This window comes from Curcuma longa, chromosome 7, assembly GCF_044706935.1.
Source record: "Curcuma longa cultivar G26 ecotype Majalengka, Jawa Barat chromosome 7, ITB_CL_G26_1.1, whole genome shotgun sequence".
In the NCBI taxonomy this organism is placed as follows: Eukaryota; Viridiplantae; Streptophyta; class Magnoliopsida; order Zingiberales; family Zingiberaceae; genus Curcuma; species Curcuma longa.
This window is the reverse complement of record NC_133867.1, coordinates 10,506,737-10,525,549: the sequence shown is the minus strand read 5'-3', so window position 1 is coordinate 10,525,549 and position 18,813 is coordinate 10,506,737. Positions and strand designations below refer to the sequence as shown.

Sequence of the window (18,813 nt, the reverse complement as noted above, 5' to 3'; positions counted from 1 at the left end):
GACAACCCTAGAATTTATATGTGTCACGAGTAGGGTTGCAAATTAGAATTTATAATTTTATCGAAAACCCATAATTAATTCAAATAAATGAAGTATAGGGGCCTCGAGTCGTGTTTTTCCAAGGTTAGTAGAAAATTGAATAATTGAGCTTAGGTGTTGTATTTTGGGGGTTTTCTAAGGTAAATGGGGTTTTTGTGGTTTTGAAATGAAATGTAAATGAAAGATTGGAAAATAAATGAAAAACACAATTAACTAATCTAAAAATGAAGTTATTGAACCAAGGTATCAAACAAACCTAAGTTGCAATTCAAAATCCTATTAAAACCCTAACTGTTCAAATCCTAAACCTAAATGCAACCTAAACAGGATTCAGTGCACTAAATGCAAGCTAGATGAAACAAATCATGTGCAACATCATTGAAATTAGATAGCTAACTTCTAAAATGCAAACATTCAACCGATTGAGGCTTAATCCGATTCATTCAAAAGTGTTTGGCACGGAACAGTTCAAAAGCTTGAAATGACACAAACAAAAGTGTTTTGCATCCAACAATTTCCTAACAATCAAAAGCTAAGATAACACTAACAAGTATACAACACACAACCAATTTTCAAGGTGCTTAGAACAAGACCAAAGGTTGGCACAGCCGGGAGTTTGGCACGGAACAGTGATTTAGAAACGACACATAACAGTGAAAACTGGGAGAAATCAGAGTTTAAGGGTTTCTAAGTTGCATTTGAAAGATTAAAACTAAACTATTCAAACTCTAAATTGATTCCAAATCCAAACACAAGCTAAGAATTAACAAAGTCACAAAGTTGCTAAGAATTTGATTTTAACAGAAACATTGAAATAAAACTATCAGAAACGTTCAGAAATCAGCAACTAAGCCTCCAACCCATCCCTTTTCGATTGTTCCTCAGCTGGGTGTCAAACCAGCTTCATTGAGTCCTCTAGAGTCCTCAACGTGATCCCTGGTATTGTTTCCTCGCTGCCCGAACCACGAAATTGCCGAAGAAACCCTCTACAGCGCTAACAGTGGCTTGCGCGGCGTCGGATTGAAGCTGCAACTGGATTTCTGTGCTTCTCTTCACTCCGATTGGTTTGATGATGGTATAGGAGCTAGCTACGAACCTCAGAGAACCCCTCCAAAGCTCGGGGCGTCAGATTAAGCCGCCGATGGCCGAAAATCACAGAAACAGGGGAAGAAGCCGCCGGAGAAAACCTCGCCGCCGCTCCTCGTCTAGCTGCCAAATTATACCCAATCGACCGGTTTTGGATTCTTTAAGGAGCAAGGAATTCAACGGAATTGGTTTGGGAGGAAGGGGGGCCGCGGTTTGGTACGTCGCTTCACAGGGTATTCCGCGCGAGAAGACGATGAACAGTGGCGATTAAATCCAAACTTATATACTCTGATTAATCTGATGATCTGGACCATCCGTTTTGAATCCAACGGCCGAAACTTAATCTAGGCTCTAGGGTAGCTTAGGGTTTCCAAAAAATTTAGGGATTTTAATCAAACTTAATCTAGGTCATGTCCTCCATGTTGGCTTGATCAATTTGGCAAATTTGACTTGATTTGACCGCGGTTGAGCTCGAGTTGAGTCTGATTTGAGCCCTAAAATCAATTAAAACCAAATTAATCCAAAAATTACCATTAAATCAGGAAAATTATAATCAAGCCTCAATTTATGTCATATAGGACAAATACAAACGAATCGATTCATTTCATAATTTATTTTCATGTAAAAGCCCAAAAATAAATCGATTAAAAATTAATAAAACCCTAACTCATCATTAACCAATTCAGAACTTGCCCTCAACCTTTAATGATCTAGCATCTAAGCAAAATGATTAATGCATATGATGAATATGGGGATGCTATGTGGAGATTCTCCGAGACATGTATCAACGATGTCACCCTTGGTATCCTAACCATCCCTCAGATCAATAACTAGTGGACACGAGTCTTCCCACGTAGAGATTCACTCAATGGTTGCCATCCCTTGGTTCCCTAAGCATCATTTAGGTGGATAGCTAGTGAGTACGTAGTATTCTACGTGGATATTTCGCTAGTTTATGTCTGGTATGATTCAACAAATGTTCCCTATTTTGTTCCCTAAACACCTCTCTGAGGAACAGTGGTGGACATGTGATATCCTACATGGGGATTCTTCTCCATTGGCTATATAACGACTGATGAATATAAGTTAAGATATGACTTTTTTTTACGTGCGGAGAGAACTCTTTTTCACCCGTACTCTTTGTCTCTAATGCTTTGGAGTGTCATCTCTCTCTCTCTTCTAACATCTTTGAGAATCTTCTATCTTAGCTCAATGTTGACTTGAACGTTGGAAGGCAACATTGGCCCCTGTTAACATGTGTTACTTTGTAGGTATAGTTGTTAATTTGGATTAGATTTGTCGGATTGGTCTGCCCCGTCAAACAATTTAAGCGAGTTGAATTGAAATTTTATCAATTTATTTTAAGGTGAATTTAGGTGGACTGACCCACCTAGGACGGTGACCCACATGGGTCAGCTCGTGGTAGGCTTGGATTGGGTCGCAGATTAAGATTTTTTTTTTTAAATTTAAAATTAAAGTAGAAAACTTAATGTACTATCGGATTTGACATGTCTAAATCGTAATCTAAATTTTAAAATTTCAACTTGACCGATTTAAATTGTAATATAAACTTAAAAATTTTAATATTTTCTATATTTTTTTTTTATTTTTGGACAAGTTTGTGGGTTGACTCGTCTAACCCGCAACTCGCTTTTGGGTTAGGTGAAGTTGAAGATTTTTCAACCCACTAAGTTGGTGCCCTGCCCTGTCCCGCTCTGCCTCGCTCCACCCCATCATATGTCGGGTTTCTCGTCCCACCCCGTCATTTGATTGATTTATGACAAGTTGACTTACCCCATTATGAGTTCTATTCACATGCCATTGAATTGTGGTCAGGAGGAGGTCATACCTTCGACTTCAGAGACATCGAGAGAGGAGGAACCGATCAAGCGAAAAAGAGACTATCAGTCGAGTACACACAACTATGAAAATTGCTTTGTTTGTATTTTTTTACAAGGTTAAATCATCAAGCTCATCGTCTATTCACTCTCTCCCCCTTAAGCTGAATCCCATATCAAACTCATGATAATACATAGACAGTTATGAAATGTAATTGAATAAAACAAACATATCATGCAAATAGTAGAACTAAGGAAACATTTATTATAGGGAAAATAATATTACAATATTACCTAAGACACAAATTGATAAAAATTACAAGGAGCAATGCCCTTTCCAGTTTCAATTACAAAGAGAAGGCAACTTGAAGGAGAAGAAAGAAGGAAGGTGCCCCGTCCTTCTAATGAAATCCGCTTTCTCTGTGGTTCTCGCAGCTCGCTCGTTCAATTTTGCCTCCGCATTCGCACGCTTCTCCTCCGCTACTCTCCGTGCGGCTGCCAACTTGTTCGCATATCTCTCTTGCGCCCGTGATTTTATTCTCTCGGCCTTCACCTACGAGAGAAGGAAAGGAAAGGGAAGGAAAGGAAAATCTTTTAACTTTGTATCTACACTATTACTTATTTTGGAAAGAAAAATATCGATAAAGTGTATTGAGTTATGGAGTACCTCCATCCTCCTCATCTCTAATTCAGCCTTTCTTTTCTCATGATTCTCCCATGCTTGTATCTTCACCTCTTCGCGTTTGTATCTATATATCGAGAATGGTCGATTCAGTTAAAAAGTAAATGAATAAAAATCAAGCTAGAAAAATATATATATTTTTTAAAAATATAAATAATTAGAAATTTAATTATTTAAAAATATTTATTTGCGAACCTGGCCATGAATTTTGCCCGCTCCGCTTCGTCCCAGGCGACGGCTCGGGATTCCAGCGAATTAGGGTTCCTCTCTTGCTCCGCCGCCGCATTGACCTCGCCCGACTTGTCGCCGTCGATCTCCGCTTCCGCCCTCAACGCCCTGGCCCCGCCGCTTCCGTTCGACCTCCCATAGGGCACGACGTCGCTTCTCCTCTCCCCGCTCCTAGTAGCCGTCGCTCCCGCCGCGGCTTGGTGGCCCTCCGGTTGCTGCCCGCCTGGTCGGACCCTGCCTGGCGTGGAGGACCTCGACGAGATCGGGCTTTTCAGCACCGGCGTTGTTGCCCGCAGTGGCGTCCCTGTCCTCGACGGCTCCTTGCTCGCGATCGGCGTCATTTCGGTGCCCGTGTCGCGGAGGCAGATCGACCGAACCGCCACCGCTGCGTCCTCCACTGCCGGCTTGCTGGCCCCCCAGTAGTCGATCTTCTTTGTCTCCCCTTCCTCCTGCGCGGCGATCGCGAGAACTATGTCGTCCCCGTCGGCGCTGCTGTAGGAGTCCCTCCCTCTCTGGGACAAAGAGGTTAGCAGCCTGCGGTCGTCCGCGTTGGAGTTCCGTGGCTTGCTCGCTGCCTGCTTGTGCTCGCCTCCGGAGAGCCCGACCAGCCACTTCTGCGCGTCATCCCACTTGGAGGGCGTTGGCTTGGTGCGGGATCCCAAGGTTTTGTGCCGACGGAGTGGTTTGTTGCCATTTTGCAACTCGAAGTTGCTGGCGTTGGTGCCAAAGTTATGATCCTGAGTTGATTCATAGTGGTAGCTCCCCTTGCCGTCCACAGGCCTCATCTTCTCCAAAGTCTAAGCCAGTGTGATCAACAGATCATTCACTGCTCGATTTCTATGGAAGCTACTGAAAACTTCAGCACCCTTAAGATTTTCAACTTTTAGATTCTCTCCAACACCATAAAATCCTTGAAGCACATCTGAGTAGTAATGGACTTTGTCAACTCTCTGCACTTTGATCTCTGCTTTTTACGCCTCACTCATCAGGTATGAGCAAATAACTTTCAATGTAGATGCCTTTTGACTGCTCGAGCATTCTCTACAAGAAGAACAAAAAACCTTGTTGAGGATTCTCTAAGAAAGATTATTTCTTGCTCAATCAATCCAAACCTATGGTAGCTCAATTTTCGGAAGGGAGTAGAGTTTTTCTAATTTTGATAACAGCTGCAGCTCAAAATCTCATTGCACTGGACTCACCTGGTCATAGAAATTTTCTCAAAGAGAAAACAGAGACACCAACGTCCAGCGGGAAGCTTAACCCTTTGAGAGTATAATGACAGCTTGAGCATACACGCTCAAAAGTCTTGGTCATTGAGATCTCCAAAGCCACGAGCGATCACGATCTGGTGGAGTAGGAGAGGACAAAGGCTGCAGCATGGATGTTAGTGTAGGGGAAGGACGTGGGGGAATGGAAATGTGGAGATAGGCTCTGTGGAGTGAAAAAGATGGAATTTTCACACTTTGGAAACGGATAACTTTTCTCACCCTAGAAAAGGTGCCTCAAAGGATGAAGAGGAATCTCTATGAAATAAGGCTGCAATGTGATGGAGGGGAAAAAAAATTATAGCAGTCAGGGCACTGTCTCATTCTCTTTATTGTGACTTCTGGTCCCCCATTTCACTGGCGTTACTAAACTATGAGCAGAGAAGGTAAGTGTTCAGAATTAAGCTTCTTAAATATTGTTTTGCTTATCTTTCTTCACTAATCGATGCATATTTATTGGTGGCCATGTTCAACAGAACATTTCCTTGGTACCATTGAACTAATTTCTTTCACTGTTGAACATTGCATTGCATATTTTTTTTTCTTCACAATTATATGCAAATTCTAGTCTTTGGATACTTCTCTAATCAGATTATTGAAACTGTTATTAACTTTTACTCAAACCTTGTTCTGATACTTATGGGTTATTAAATAGGAGGACAATGCTTACAATTAGCAATTTATGATTAAGTGTAATTTTTGGTATTCCAGATATCCAAAAACTCCTGCCCACCCAATTATTTTTTTTAAGGTGAACGGTTTTCTCTCAGTTCGCCTACTGAGAAAATCCGAAAGTGTTCACTTTGAAGATCATCTATAGCTGACCTCCACAATTTATCCGTCATTATAGAAAATTATGCTCCACTTGAATACCAGAGCCGTGATCCGTATGCATGGCTGCTCCGTCATTGACGGGCATCCCGTCTCATTTGAGTAATTATATTTTGTGTGTATATATATATATATATATATATATAGTAGGTGTTAGTCTCATTGACTATCCGGTGATCGGTTCGACTTCACGAAAGTTTACAACTGGTACAAGGATAAATCGGGAAATGCATGCAGTGACCCAATAGCCACATTCAGAAATGGAGATGCCAATGCTATTATCCTATTCTTGCTATATTATCCCAAGCAATGCTGTAAGGTGGCTCAAGCTGAATCATGTGATCATAAATACTTTTTGAATCATGTGATCATAAGTACTTTTTCTTTTCCCTAACATGCCATGAGCTGAAGTATTTATTTCTAATCATATTTCTAGATTTCATACCGCATTAAATTGAATCATCTATAAATTTATTATTTTCACGGCCTTGGTTTTGACTACTCAATCAATCAAGAAATAACCCCCAACAAGATAATGCTTTAAAAAGGGTTTTGGATCACCGAATGGATCCAGCATTTCTTTAATCAGTGCTCTGTTGGACCTTTAACGGCTACTGTTGATACCATTAACTTATTAGCCGTTGGCTGGCAGGTGTCGGGAGCATGGATCTGCTTGGTGAGAGCGGGCAAGCTGTCTCCACGTGGTCTGTGTCATGCGTGTTTGTGATGGAGTAAGAAATTCATGCTGACGCACGGACCCACCTACAAGTCGCTAAACTCTAGCCACACCGTCTTCGTCGCTGACCAGAGCTCCTTTTTCGTAGGACGCTGGACTGGCTAATTCAATTGGGTTAACCAACAAATCCATCTCAGATTCAGGTCAGTCAATCCTACTCGACTTGAATGAATTGGCTCATTTAGTTTTTAGACGTAGTGGATGAAGTCCTCCTCATCTAATTTAGAGCTCAATTTATATATTTTTAGAGGTTGAATATTCATTTATATCATAATTAAAATTTCTATTTTCTTATTTATTCTTTTAAATACTTTATTATAATCCCTAACCCTAATCTAGGTAGGCGGTATCAAATGGTTGTTTTTTTAAAAAAATTCTAAGTATATGGGTCTTAGACTCAATTAATTTGGAAGGTAGACGGCCTTTTCTTAATTTATCTATTGGGTAAATTTGAAAGCAAAGCATGATGACTTTTCATTTAACGATTAATATTTTAGATTTTTCATCCACTTGAGGAAAATATCCTACAGTGCGCTATAATTGAGATTCTAATCGTGGATGCTTGAGTAATTTATTGAACACTTTGTCGTTGCATCATACCCAGGGCATACCAGATGAGTTTTATTATTATTAGTTTTAATAATCCAAGTTTTGGGGATTTAGACTCAATTAATTTTCAAGGTGGGTGACTTTTCCTCTTATTCATCCATCCAATAAATCAGGAAGTATGAGCGGCTATTAGTTTAGTAACCAACATCCTACATTTTTCATCCCACTAGAGGAAAATAACAGTGTTCGGTAGTTGAGATTCGAATTGTGGATGCTTGAGTATTTTACTAAGCGTTTTGCCGCTATACTATTTTTTTTATTAATCCAAGTATTCAGTTCTTCGATCCGACTAATCATGGAGGGGACCAGTCCGATCCTATAGTAGTTTTTAATTCACCACCAAAATAAATTTGGAAAGCATAGATGGGTATAACCGACGGTCCAACATCACAAGTAGTTCGAGTACTGTGGACGTATAAGGTACCTTGCGTGGGAATCAAACTCTCGTAACATGAGAGACCGTCCTATCGTTTATCATCGCACCATACCTTGGGGCCATCCAACTAGATTATTTTATTTTTTTTTATTTTTTTTCGGTAATATAGGTATATTCGATTAATCCTGAAGATAATCGGTCTGATTCCATAAAAATTTTTCATCCCTATTAAGATAAATCAACAAACACAGACAGATCTGATCCAGCGCTATTTTTCAGATATAATATATTCTGAATGAAATTTGAACTCTTATTATCTTAAAAATCTATTCTATTTCTTACTATCGTATGATAGTCCCAGTCAGTACAACTGAATTATTTTATTTTTGATAAATCAAAGTATCCGACTCTCGTCCAACTGATTTTTTTTTAATTTACGATGGGAGGTTTAATAGAGAGAATAAATGAGTGAACTTGTTGTCTCTGTCACAAGTAGTGAATACTGGCAGTAGTACCAGGGTTGCTTGCAGGTGCCTGGTGCCTGCTGCCTGCTGGTGTTATTATTGCTGGTGGCAGAGTGGTGAGATACTGAGACCTGAGAGGAACAGGACGAAGGAGTCACATGAGACTGGGAGGAATCATAGAGGCTCTGCATAGGTTAATTATTGCATAAACTTTATATCAAGACTATACTAATTATCAGATCCTGACCAAAATACTGGTGAATCATACATCAAACTATTGGGTCAATAAGTCCAGTTACCCTTTTTACCATTTTACTGTTGACACAACCAAATAAATGTGTATTTAATTTATTTACAAAAAACTTCAGTTGGAGCATTTGGTCTTCTTCCAGACCATGGACTGGAATTTTGACAATGTTTTAAATTTTTCTTTGCTTTTATTTTGAGGTTGGTCTTTGCTTGCTTTTGTTTCATTCCAGGTTCTTTCATGTCTCTGTCCGAAATATAGGAAATGCCACCAGTACAGAAGTTGACGCCATCAAAATCTCCTTTAAGAGGTATTATTAGTTTTTGCTACTATATTTTTTAGAGACTAATAATTTGCTTACACTCATGTTGTGTCCTTGTGGTGTACTTTATTTTGATGGATTTGAGTAAGGCAAAAAGTTCGAATAAATTGAAGGGCATATATTCAAAACTTTTGTTTAGAGGGTTTAGTATGAAATGCTTAGAGAGATTTATGATGTATGTTTTAGAGTTTTACTTTGTTGCAGGATTTATATTCTTTGAAGTCCATGGAATTATTCAGTTGTTTGTTGGCGCCATAGGAGATTGTCTAATAATTTTGAATAAGTACCAATTCTGGACTTTCATGATTTTACTTTTTTCAAAATTATTTATATTTTATATAACAATTGTTATATAAATCTATTCTTGTCAAATTTTATAAATAAGCACTATTGTACCCATTGAAAACTCTCCAATTGTTTTGTATCTTTAATCAACTTTAAATCTATGTAATAGTTTTAATCAAAATTAGGATATTAATCTATAATAATTAAAAATCATAAACAAGCACGCATTACCTTGTATTTGTTAGAACTTTTTGAGTTGTTTTATATTTTCATTTTGTAATTTTGACTTGCCAAGTTTTATGTAATAATTTTAGTCAAAATTATTATACAAATTTAACCTTGATCCCTAGAAAATTGGAAGTTATTCTATTTATATATTTTTAAAATTTTAAGTAGTTTAGTTCTATATATTATTTTTTTAGTTGAAACTATTAGATGACCTTTCGATTGTGTTCCTTTTGCTCTGTTTACTTTGATGTGTGGATTGAAGATGGAAAGGAATACGATATGGACAAAATTTCTTAGAGAAAAGGAAACTAAGGGCAATGAGAGGAAAAGGGGGAAAAAAATAATAAACTCGCTCTAGGACATAGCTGAGTTAGTTACGATGGATCAGACTTGTAGAAGAGGACAAAGATTTGAATCTCGACGAAGTCGAGTAATACTCTCTTCCGTCGTGATCAATTGTAGTTTTTCGATTTACCTCTTTACAAATAGTCGTAAGGCCGATCGTGTGGGACCGTTGGAATGGTAGAATCCACCTTTTAGAGAAGAAAAAAAAAATAAACTCATGGAATCTCACGGATGTGAGCGAGGCAGCCCACGACCATGAGTTGCCTCTCTCACGGTAGCAAGTGAGAGAGGCATTAGAGATTTTGAAGTCATTTTATATCTTTAATTTTTAATTTTGGCTTATTTAGGTCCATAAATGCATTTACCTAAACTAATAATTAAACTAATGCTTAAATTTGAAAGAAGCTTCCATGTTTTCTATTCCTTAGAGACTGTCGATTTATTCTATGCTCTTTATTATATTGTACTATTATTTATCATAAAAGACCAAAATTGTTATATGGACTCGAACTAACCACATTTAAAGATGGTCTCTTTTTTATGTTTCGTGGAGCCAGTCGAGTGATCCTTTGTCTTTTCTGCAATTTATTTCACTTTAATCAATCATTTATATGGACCTGAAGTTGTTGAACTCTTTATTATATGGACTCGAACTAACCACATTTAAAGATGGTCTCTTTTTTATGTTTCGTGGAGCCAGTCGAGTGATCCTTTGTCTTTTCTGCAATTTATTTCACTTTAATCAATCATTTATATGGACCTGAAGTTGTTGAACTCTCAATTTTATTATTTGAGTTTTCATATAAGAATTTTAGCCAAAATTATTATATGGGCCTAAGTTGATCCTTTTATTGTTATTCACATATATTTTAAAATTTTAATAATATATGTCTTTATTTCAAGATGATCCTCTTCTATTGTTATTTATATATATTTCGGAAATTTAATAATATGTGCCTCTATTTCTAACAATGCTAGATGATTTCAATAATTTTTTCACAAACAACTTAATATCCCTTTAAAAATTCATTATTATAAAAAAAATATACATCATATAAAACTATATCATAATTTACAATTCATTTAATATGAAATACATCATATAAATATATAAAAAAAGAAAAACTCATTATTCATCCAGCATCTAATAAAAAAATGAATAATTCGCAATCCACTTAGTGGAAAGATATTTTATGCAAAATAACAAAGCCTATAAATGAGCGAAGGGTCATGAAAATTCCTTTTAAATGTTGAACCAAAGCTTTATAATATATGTAATACATTTATTATTTTGGTGCAATAGGTATCAGTCCTTTGAGAGGCCAAAGTTGAAGCTTAGCCACACAACTCTTTTTGACTGTATAATATGTGTCAGTGTGTGTAAATAGTATTTACACGTTAATCTTGTTGGTTTCACTTGTCTCTAACTATGTATCTAATATTTTATTGTCTTTCTTAGCTATTCTAATTATCAAGTTTATTAGTAATAATTTTCACATGAACGGCTAGCCGCCTACAAGTATTTAACACTAAGATAATACAACACAACTAATAAGAGTGAGTACTGTTGAGAATCGTCCCTCTCAAGAAAACTTTAATCAAATTCGACGTCATATGTACACCATCGTTTGTTTTATTTGATTCATCGACTCCCAGGATGACTACTTCAAGGTCAAGTCCTATCGATCTAAAATTACTATTCCTTCTTCTTCTTGAATACGTACCAAGAAACTTCTTACAACACTTGTTGTTTACAAATAATATAAATAAATAAATACAAATGAAAGTAAAACACTTTACAATTTGAGAAAATTTTACTTCAGATGCTTTGTTGTCGTTTTGAATTACCTTTTGATGGTAGAAAATGCAGCAACATTTTATCCCCGAACCCTCAAGAACCAACTACTTCGATTTGCCTCAAAATCTCTTTTATAAGTTGCTAATCGAGCATATTTACGCCTAACAATCAATTGCTAGCTCTCACTAATCGATTGTCTCATTGTAATTCGACCATTGACACCTACAGAATGACTCTTTTTACGTAATTTGACCACCATCAATTGATTACTGAGACATAACAATCGATTGCTAGCCATAAGTCGAATTGACCAATCGATTTTGAAGCATTTGTTTGTCTGACACTGTCTACCAATCGATTGTTGTTCTATAGTAGTTGATTACTAGTGAGTTCGGGGTTTAGTAGTTGCTCAACTCTATTCGTGAGTTGATGCCCAAGCTCGAGTAGGTTGAGCCAACTGTTGTGTCCCAACCTCGAGTGGGCCATCGTGTACCGAGCTTGTGTGAGTCGTCACTGACTGCCATGTCCCAACTTGGAGTCCCGAGCCTAGGTGGGTTGCCAAGTGCCAATTCGATCGAATATAGACTCCTGAGCCTGAGTAGGTTCCCGAGATCCAACTCAATTGAACATCGACTCTAGAGCCTGAGTGGGCTCTTGAGTTGCAACTTGATGAACGCCTTGCTTGAGCAGCCTGAGTCCGAGTGGCTTGTTGAGCATGAAGGAGTTAGTACTCAGCATTTCTTACGCGCGACTAAGCAGCTCGAACTCGATCAACCCGAGTCCAAGTGGGTTGCGAGCATGAAGGAGTCAATACTCAACATCTCTTGGGCGCGATCGAGCACCCTATACTCGATCAACCTGAGTCTGACTAGGTTGTTGGGCACTCACTCGAGCACCTTGAGTTCGAGTGTCCTGAGCACCCTTTTAGCAATGATTGCCTCTTCCTAGAAATTGATTGCTACCTCTATTTTAGCCTTTCTAAAGCTAAAAACTCATCTTGCTAAGTATCCAGTTGACCTCAACCTACCATGATTTTCTTCACTTAACATCTGGTCACCCCTTGACCTATCAAGATTTCACGCGCATAGCATCTAATTACTCGTGACTTGTTAGAACTTCATCCATGCCAAATATACGATCTTCCTTGATATATTTCAACTTTCTATCACTAAGTGTTTGGTTAGCTGCAACCCACTTGAACTTTCCGTCTCGTGCTAACTCCATGTTGGACTTTCTATTGATAAGTGTTCAGTCACCCATGACATATTTGGACTTCCCACATGCCAACTTCCTATTGGACTTTTGAGCGCCAAGTGTCCAGTTAACCATGATCCACTTGGACTTTCTGTCTCATGCCAACTCTCTGTTGGACTTCTGATCACCAAGTGTTTAATCAACCATAACCCACTTGAATTTTCCTTTTCGAATTAGTCTTTTAACCGTCAAGTGTTCGATCACCCATGACCATCCACTTGTCAACTTCATATTGGACTTCCAATCACCAAGTGTCTGGTCAATCATGAGTTACTTGAGCTTTCCATATCTTGTCAAGTATTTAGTCAACCTCGACTTACTTGACTCTTCCTTGTTGGGATACAATCAAAATCCTACATTGAAAATATATAGAAAAGATTATAAGATTATAAGATGAAAAATATCTTCATTGGCATGTAGCCTGTTGGGTAAAGTCAAAAAAATAAAAACATAAGGGTTTAAGTCCAAAATGGACAATATCATACCATTGTCGAGATATGTAGATTCCATCAATTTTAACAATTGATATCAGAATCATGGTCTATGTGGAACCATGTGGGGACCCTAAAAAAAAATGAAGAAGCTAGGGGAGGCCCGGACTATGAGGATAATGGTAGGGGGACTCCTAATGATCCTTTATTTGAGGGGAGGATTTTGTTGGGATACAATTAAAGTCCCACATTGAAAATACACAAAAAAGATCATGAGTTTATAAGATGAAAAATATCTCCATTGGTATGAGAGCTTTGATAAAGCCCAAAAATAAAACTATGAGGGCTTAAGCTCAAAGTGGACAATATTATACATTGTGGAGATATATGGATTCCATCGATTTTAACAATTGATATCAGAGTTGAACCCTTTAAAAGGACTAACCGCCAACTCAGCAACTAGATCAGGAGGAATGATTAGATTAAGTATTCATCCACCAAAGTTCGAAGGCGCCCAGATACCCATTTCAGAACAACGTTAGCCATTGTCGAGATGGATCAAGACGGAGTCCATGTCGACGGGATTACAAGAAGTCATCCAGAGCTATTAGCGAACCATTACCAGAATGGATTGAGTTCGATGAATCCAGATGCCCGGAACTGCCACATCAGCACAATGGTCAGCTCGAGGTGAAGGCTACAAATAGACTGAAGCTCGAAGAAGAAAATACAACACATTCGATTTTAATTGTCTTCATTTTGTTAAAGTCTTTACCCAACCATTGTAAGATGCTTCTCCACCTCTGGGTCATTTCCGAAGAAGGAGATTTTAGTAGAGCTATTCATAGTCTTGGACTAACAACCCGAGGGTTGTAACCAAGTAAATTATGTGTCTCTTTACTTTTATATTATATTTTTATTTTAATATGTGTGTGTCCTTGCTAGTTAATTAGTAAGAGAAAAATATTAATTTTTTATTACAGGTCGCTATTCACCTCTCCCCTCTAGTGATCCACAAACCACTTCTATTGCACCAATATTCCTCATCCAACTAATCATTTTGACAGATTGTCAAGTATTTGATCAACCTTGACTTACTTGACCTCTCACTCGATTGACTAATATATTGATCAAATATCAAAAATCAAATCGAGTCAACTCAAGCTTGATCAACTTTGATAAGAGGTCGATTGCACCAACAATCTCTCCCTTTTTAATGTTTGATAATATATTTAAGTTTGACTCAACCATTAGCCTAATATCTTACTTCTCATGCCAATGAATGTTTCATAACTTGAACCCTTCAGTCTTCTCCTTTGGGTACACATCAAAAATATCATTTCAAAAATCTATTTTCTTCTTCCATTCTAAACTTTCAACATCACAATGGAGGTTTCCTACCTTCCGTTTTCACTAATGCTCAACCTTGAGCATACATCCTTCATTCACTCAGCCTCATATTATTGCATTCTCCTCGTTTCATATCAAAATCATGCCTTTGAGGAGGACTTTCCCTCAAAGCATGCTCTAACTTAATTATTGCACTAATAATAATTTGGAGTTTCTAATCTTTTAGAAAATTTCAAAATCTAAATAATGAAATTAAAGTTTCAACTTTAAATCTAAACCTTTTCCTTAATTTCATATTCTTTTTTTTTACATCTATTTCTCATTTTTATAAAAATAATCACTTTTAAATATTTATCCAAGTATATCAAAGGATTATAGATAGTTAAAATACTTAGGAGTAAGTTTATGTGATTGAAATAACTCGATATCAATAAAAAATCATTGTAATAATCAATTGCTAATGGTCAACAGTCGATTGATACAAGCATCAATCGATTGTTGGTGGACAACAATAGATTGCTAGATTGAAAAATTGCATATCAATTTCAAATCAAATTTCAAAAATATATAAGTAATTCTATAATTTTTGAAAAATCATGAAATTTCATACACATTACTTATGTCAAATACTATCAAGAAAAAAAATAATTTTTAATGAAAATATATTTTATTTTTAAAGAATTGTATAAAGTTGAAAATCATTTAAAACTTTAATATTTCACTTTAATTTTGTATCAACCTAATCAATGATGATTCCTATCAACAAATAGACTTCACCAAAGTTTTCAAAAATGATTTTGAAATGATTTTCAAACTTAATTTACAACCATAATCTATGAATTAAATGCACATGACTTGCACATTAGCTTTTCCCATGATTGGTCATGTAAAATCCATTTGATGAAACTAAAGCTCATATTGATATATCAAATTGCATCTTGAACTTAGTTTATCGTCTTAACATCTTACTTGTGTCTAATATATCTCAATACACACACAAGTCATACTATAGTCTTCGGGAAATGAATAATTTAATTTTTCCTAAATTAAGGGATTATGCATTTCTATCTAGGTATTCTACATTTGATCATCCTATTTAGGATGTTAACTAATGCCATTGTCCTTAATTGTAAGACTTGCAATTTATGCATGTGAAAAGATATGATATACATCAAATGCATTACATCTAACAAGCTTAATGATGCATGTGTAATGATACGGTGGATGGGGACCTACACGTGACAGAGTCAAGTGAAGAGTCAAGTCTACGTGGTGGTTAAAGTCAAGCTCGGTGATAACTAGCTTTTTGCTCGGGTAAATTAGGATTAGATTGAACTATTTTGATAGGGTAAATTAAGGTCATATTGAGCTATTTTGATTATATTTCTTGTCAATAAATTAGATATTTGGGCTGATATTTATGTTGGATGAATTTTTAGTATTTATTCTAATTTCTTATTAATTTATGGAAATTTACAGGTATTAATTTGTGTATTTAATTTTTACAAAAATTTGGGATGAAAATAATAATATTTGGAGGACTCAATTGCAAGAGAAATCAATCTTGATTTGAGTTGGGCTTAAATCGGATTGTTATGGATTGTTTGATATTTATGATTGTTATGGATGTTGATATGTTGTTATGGATGTTGATATGTTGTTATGGATTGTATGTGACAGGTCTATTCTTATGTATGTTATAAATCGATCCGATTGGATCGATATGTAATTGTATATATGGGATCACCACTAAATAAATAGAATATTAAATTTTTTTATTTTGTGACAAATTTTACGACGAAAATCATTTTCGTCGCAAATTGGCAATAAATTTTGCAATGAAATCAGGTCCGTCGCAATTATATCGTAAGTTACTATTTATCAAAATTTTACGACGAAAACCCATATTCGTCGCAAAATTCGTCGCCAATTGGTGACGAATTGAATCCAGAATTCGTCGCTAATTGGCGATGAAGAAATATTCGTCGCCAATTGGCGACGAATACGGGTTTTCATCGTAAAATTTTACGATGAAATTTAATTTTTCATCACAAAATTTGGCGACGACTTGATTGCGACGAATTTAAATTCGTCGCAAAATTTGTCGTAAACTATTTTACGATGATTTTTTTTAAGAAATTCGTCGTAAAATTCATCGCAGATTGCTATTTTTTTTGTAGTGTTACAACCATTTTGAACAGACTCTGTTCTAAGTACCCCTTTCCTACAAAGACACCATTCTTTGTAAGTACAAAGTTGTTTGACTGGAACACTAGTCTAAAGCCGGCCTTAACAAGTGTTCATCTAGAAACTAGGTTCTTTCTGATGTCGAAACATATGGAGCACATCAATGAGTGTTAGCTCCTTCCTAGACGTCATTTTCAGAATAACTTTCTCGAGTCCGACAATCGGTGATGTCGTGGAATTGCCCATATAGAGCTTTCTTCCACTTATCAGAGTATACTTGGAGAACATCGCCTTATCCGAACAGATATGACGTGTTGCTCCAGTATCGATCCACCACTGCTTCGGGTTATCCTCCACTGTATTGGATTCAAACACGACCGTAGTGAGATCCAGTTCCTCAAAAGAGGTTGCGACGTGGTTCGCAACATCCTTCTGACCCTTGGTTGGTTTCTTCGGGCGTCTACAATCTTTGGACATGTGTCTTGGCTTTCCGCAGTTGTAGCACGAGCCCTTGAATTTCTTGCCTTGAGCCTTCTTTTTGAATTGCTTCGGCTTCTTGGCGTTCGGCTCAACCAGGTTGGACATCTCGTCGACAGTCCGCTTCGTTCCTCTGGAGTCGGATAACTTTCAATTATCCTCCTCTATTCGTAGCCTCAGGATCAGGTCTTCAAGCCCCATCTCCTTTTGCTTGTGCTTGAGGTAATTTTTGAAATCCTTCCACGACGGAGGGAGTTTCTCGATTACCGCGGCTACTTTGAACGACTCATTCAGCTTCATGCCTTCGGCGTCCAGATCATGCAGTATCAGTTGCATGTCTTGGACTTGAGACGTCACGCTTTTGGAATCCACCATCTTGAAATCCAAAAACTGACCGACGATGAATTTCTTCAATCCGGCGCTTTCAATTTTGTATTTCTTTTCAAGCGATTCCCACAGAGATTTTGTCATCTCCATCGGACTATACACGTTATACAATGTGTTGTCCAATGCGTTGAGAACATAGTTGCGGCACAGGAAATCTCTGTGCGACCATGCATCGTATGCAGCCTTGCTACCTTCCGTAGTGGCTGGCGGGTCTTCACGCAAAAATCGTACGAGGTTTAGCGTCGTCAGATAGAACAACATCTTCTGCTGCCATCGTTTGAAGTCGGCTCCATTGAACTTTTTCGGCTTCTCTCCATGTGGAATGGCGGTCGGAACGTCGTTGATCACATAGCCATATCAGTTTGCACAATATCGTTTTACAATTGTTGGTCGGTGGATGCCGGGAGGATGCAAACTGATATCAGATCGTCGAGGCTAGTGTTCAACACTATCTCCGTAAAATGATATTGCTCCGCTACAGGTGCTTACGGATAGCAGCAATTCGTTTCCCAAGATACAACGACGACGTCTCAAAATAGTAGCACTTCAAATTTCGAGACCAACGAACTTTTTCGTAGGCTTTTTGGACTCCGAATGCACAAGATGAGATGAATGCTTCAAAGGATGAGTAGAATCGATGATTCGATGAAATTTTCAGCATCTGGAGGGATCTATTTATACAAAGGGAAGAGGTAGAATACCCTTTGGTGAGTGGCTGTGACCTTTGGGCAGGATTGATCTGGGTCGTTCGATCTGGAGGGTTGTAACCCTTCAGATCGCCCTTTAATCTCATCCGTCAGATCTGGAGGGTTGTAACCCTTCAGATCTCCCTTTTGTCATCAGCCGTCAGATCTGGATCCAATGATCCATTCGATCTGACGCTTCAGATCAAGCACTCATCACCAACGGTCAGATCGTGACTCTTCGCGATCCAACGCTCCAGATCGCATCACATGCGATCCATCACACCTCTTTGATCAACGGTTGTCATCCGTTCGCCCAGTCAGCAGTCCAGTCATCTCTCCCTGCCCACGTGGATGCCACATAGGCACTGCCACGTCACATGTGAGCCTGACACGTCACCTGAGTGCCACGTAGGCACTGTCACATCCTCTGGAGCATAAATTTAAGCTCCTCAATGCTCCTCGCGACGCGTACGTGCAAAGTGCAAAGTGCGCCAACAAAGCGCCCATTGCGCGCGTGCGCGCGTGGCGGGCCACGGGCTCGCAAGTGCGAGCACCTGCTCGCCCGTGAGAAGAGAGCACATGAGCTTTTGTGTTAACTCCATTAACACAACAACATTAATAAGGAAGGGAAGCCCATCGAATTTTTTCCGATGTGGGACTAT

General features: G+C 37.9%; 2 protein-coding genes and 1 long non-coding RNA gene across 3 annotated transcripts; 1 reads left to right on the top strand and 2 right to left on the bottom strand.

Moving 5' to 3' along the window:
* Positions 1–3,306: 3,306 nt before the first annotated feature.
* On the bottom strand, positions 3,307–4,699 carry LOC141832251 (uncharacterized). The gene is made up of 3 exons (XM_074719744.1): positions 3,841–4,699; positions 3,631–3,712; positions 3,307–3,516 (listed from the first exon to the last, which is right to left on the bottom strand). Exons 1-3 carry the CDS (start codon positions 4,656–4,658, stop codon positions 3,307–3,309), a joined length of 1,110 nt encoding a protein of 369 aa, XP_074575845.1. The 5' UTR covers positions 4,659–4,699.
* Positions 4,700–5,046: 347 nt separating this feature from the next.
* On the top strand, positions 5,047–8,858 carry LOC141832250 (uncharacterized). Its single transcript, XR_012602106.1, has 3 exons — positions 5,047–5,524; positions 6,622–6,848; positions 8,634–8,858. It is a non-coding gene; the product is annotated as an uncharacterized LOC141832250 (long non-coding RNA).
* Positions 8,859–17,228: 8,370 nt separating this feature from the next.
* On the bottom strand, positions 17,229–17,726 carry LOC141832616 (uncharacterized). Its single transcript, XM_074720090.1, has one exon. The coding sequence runs from the start codon at positions 17,724–17,726 to the stop codon at positions 17,229–17,231; it is 498 nt and encodes a 165-aa protein (XP_074576191.1).
* Positions 17,727–18,813: the final 1,087 nt, after the last annotated feature.

What these genes read in the sequence shown, in the direction of transcription:
- LOC141832616 (XM_074720090.1), bottom strand. Translation starts at nt 17,726, where the DNA reads ATGTTGTTCTATCTGACGACGCTAAACCTCGTACGATTTTTGCGTGAA.
- LOC141832251 (XM_074719744.1), bottom strand. Translation starts at nt 4,658, where the DNA reads ATGAGGCCTGTGGACGGCAAGGGGAGCTACCACTATGAATCAACTCAG. An exon ending in CGGGCAAAATTCATGGCCAG is followed by an intron (nt 3,713 to 3,840) that starts GTTCGCAAATAA and finishes CTCGATATATAG; the next exon opens with ATACAAACGCGAAGAGGTGA. An exon ending in TAGAGATGAGGAGGATGGAG is followed by an intron (nt 3,517 to 3,630) that starts GTACTCCATAAC and finishes CTTCTCTCGTAG; the next exon opens with GTGAAGGCCGAGAGAATAAA.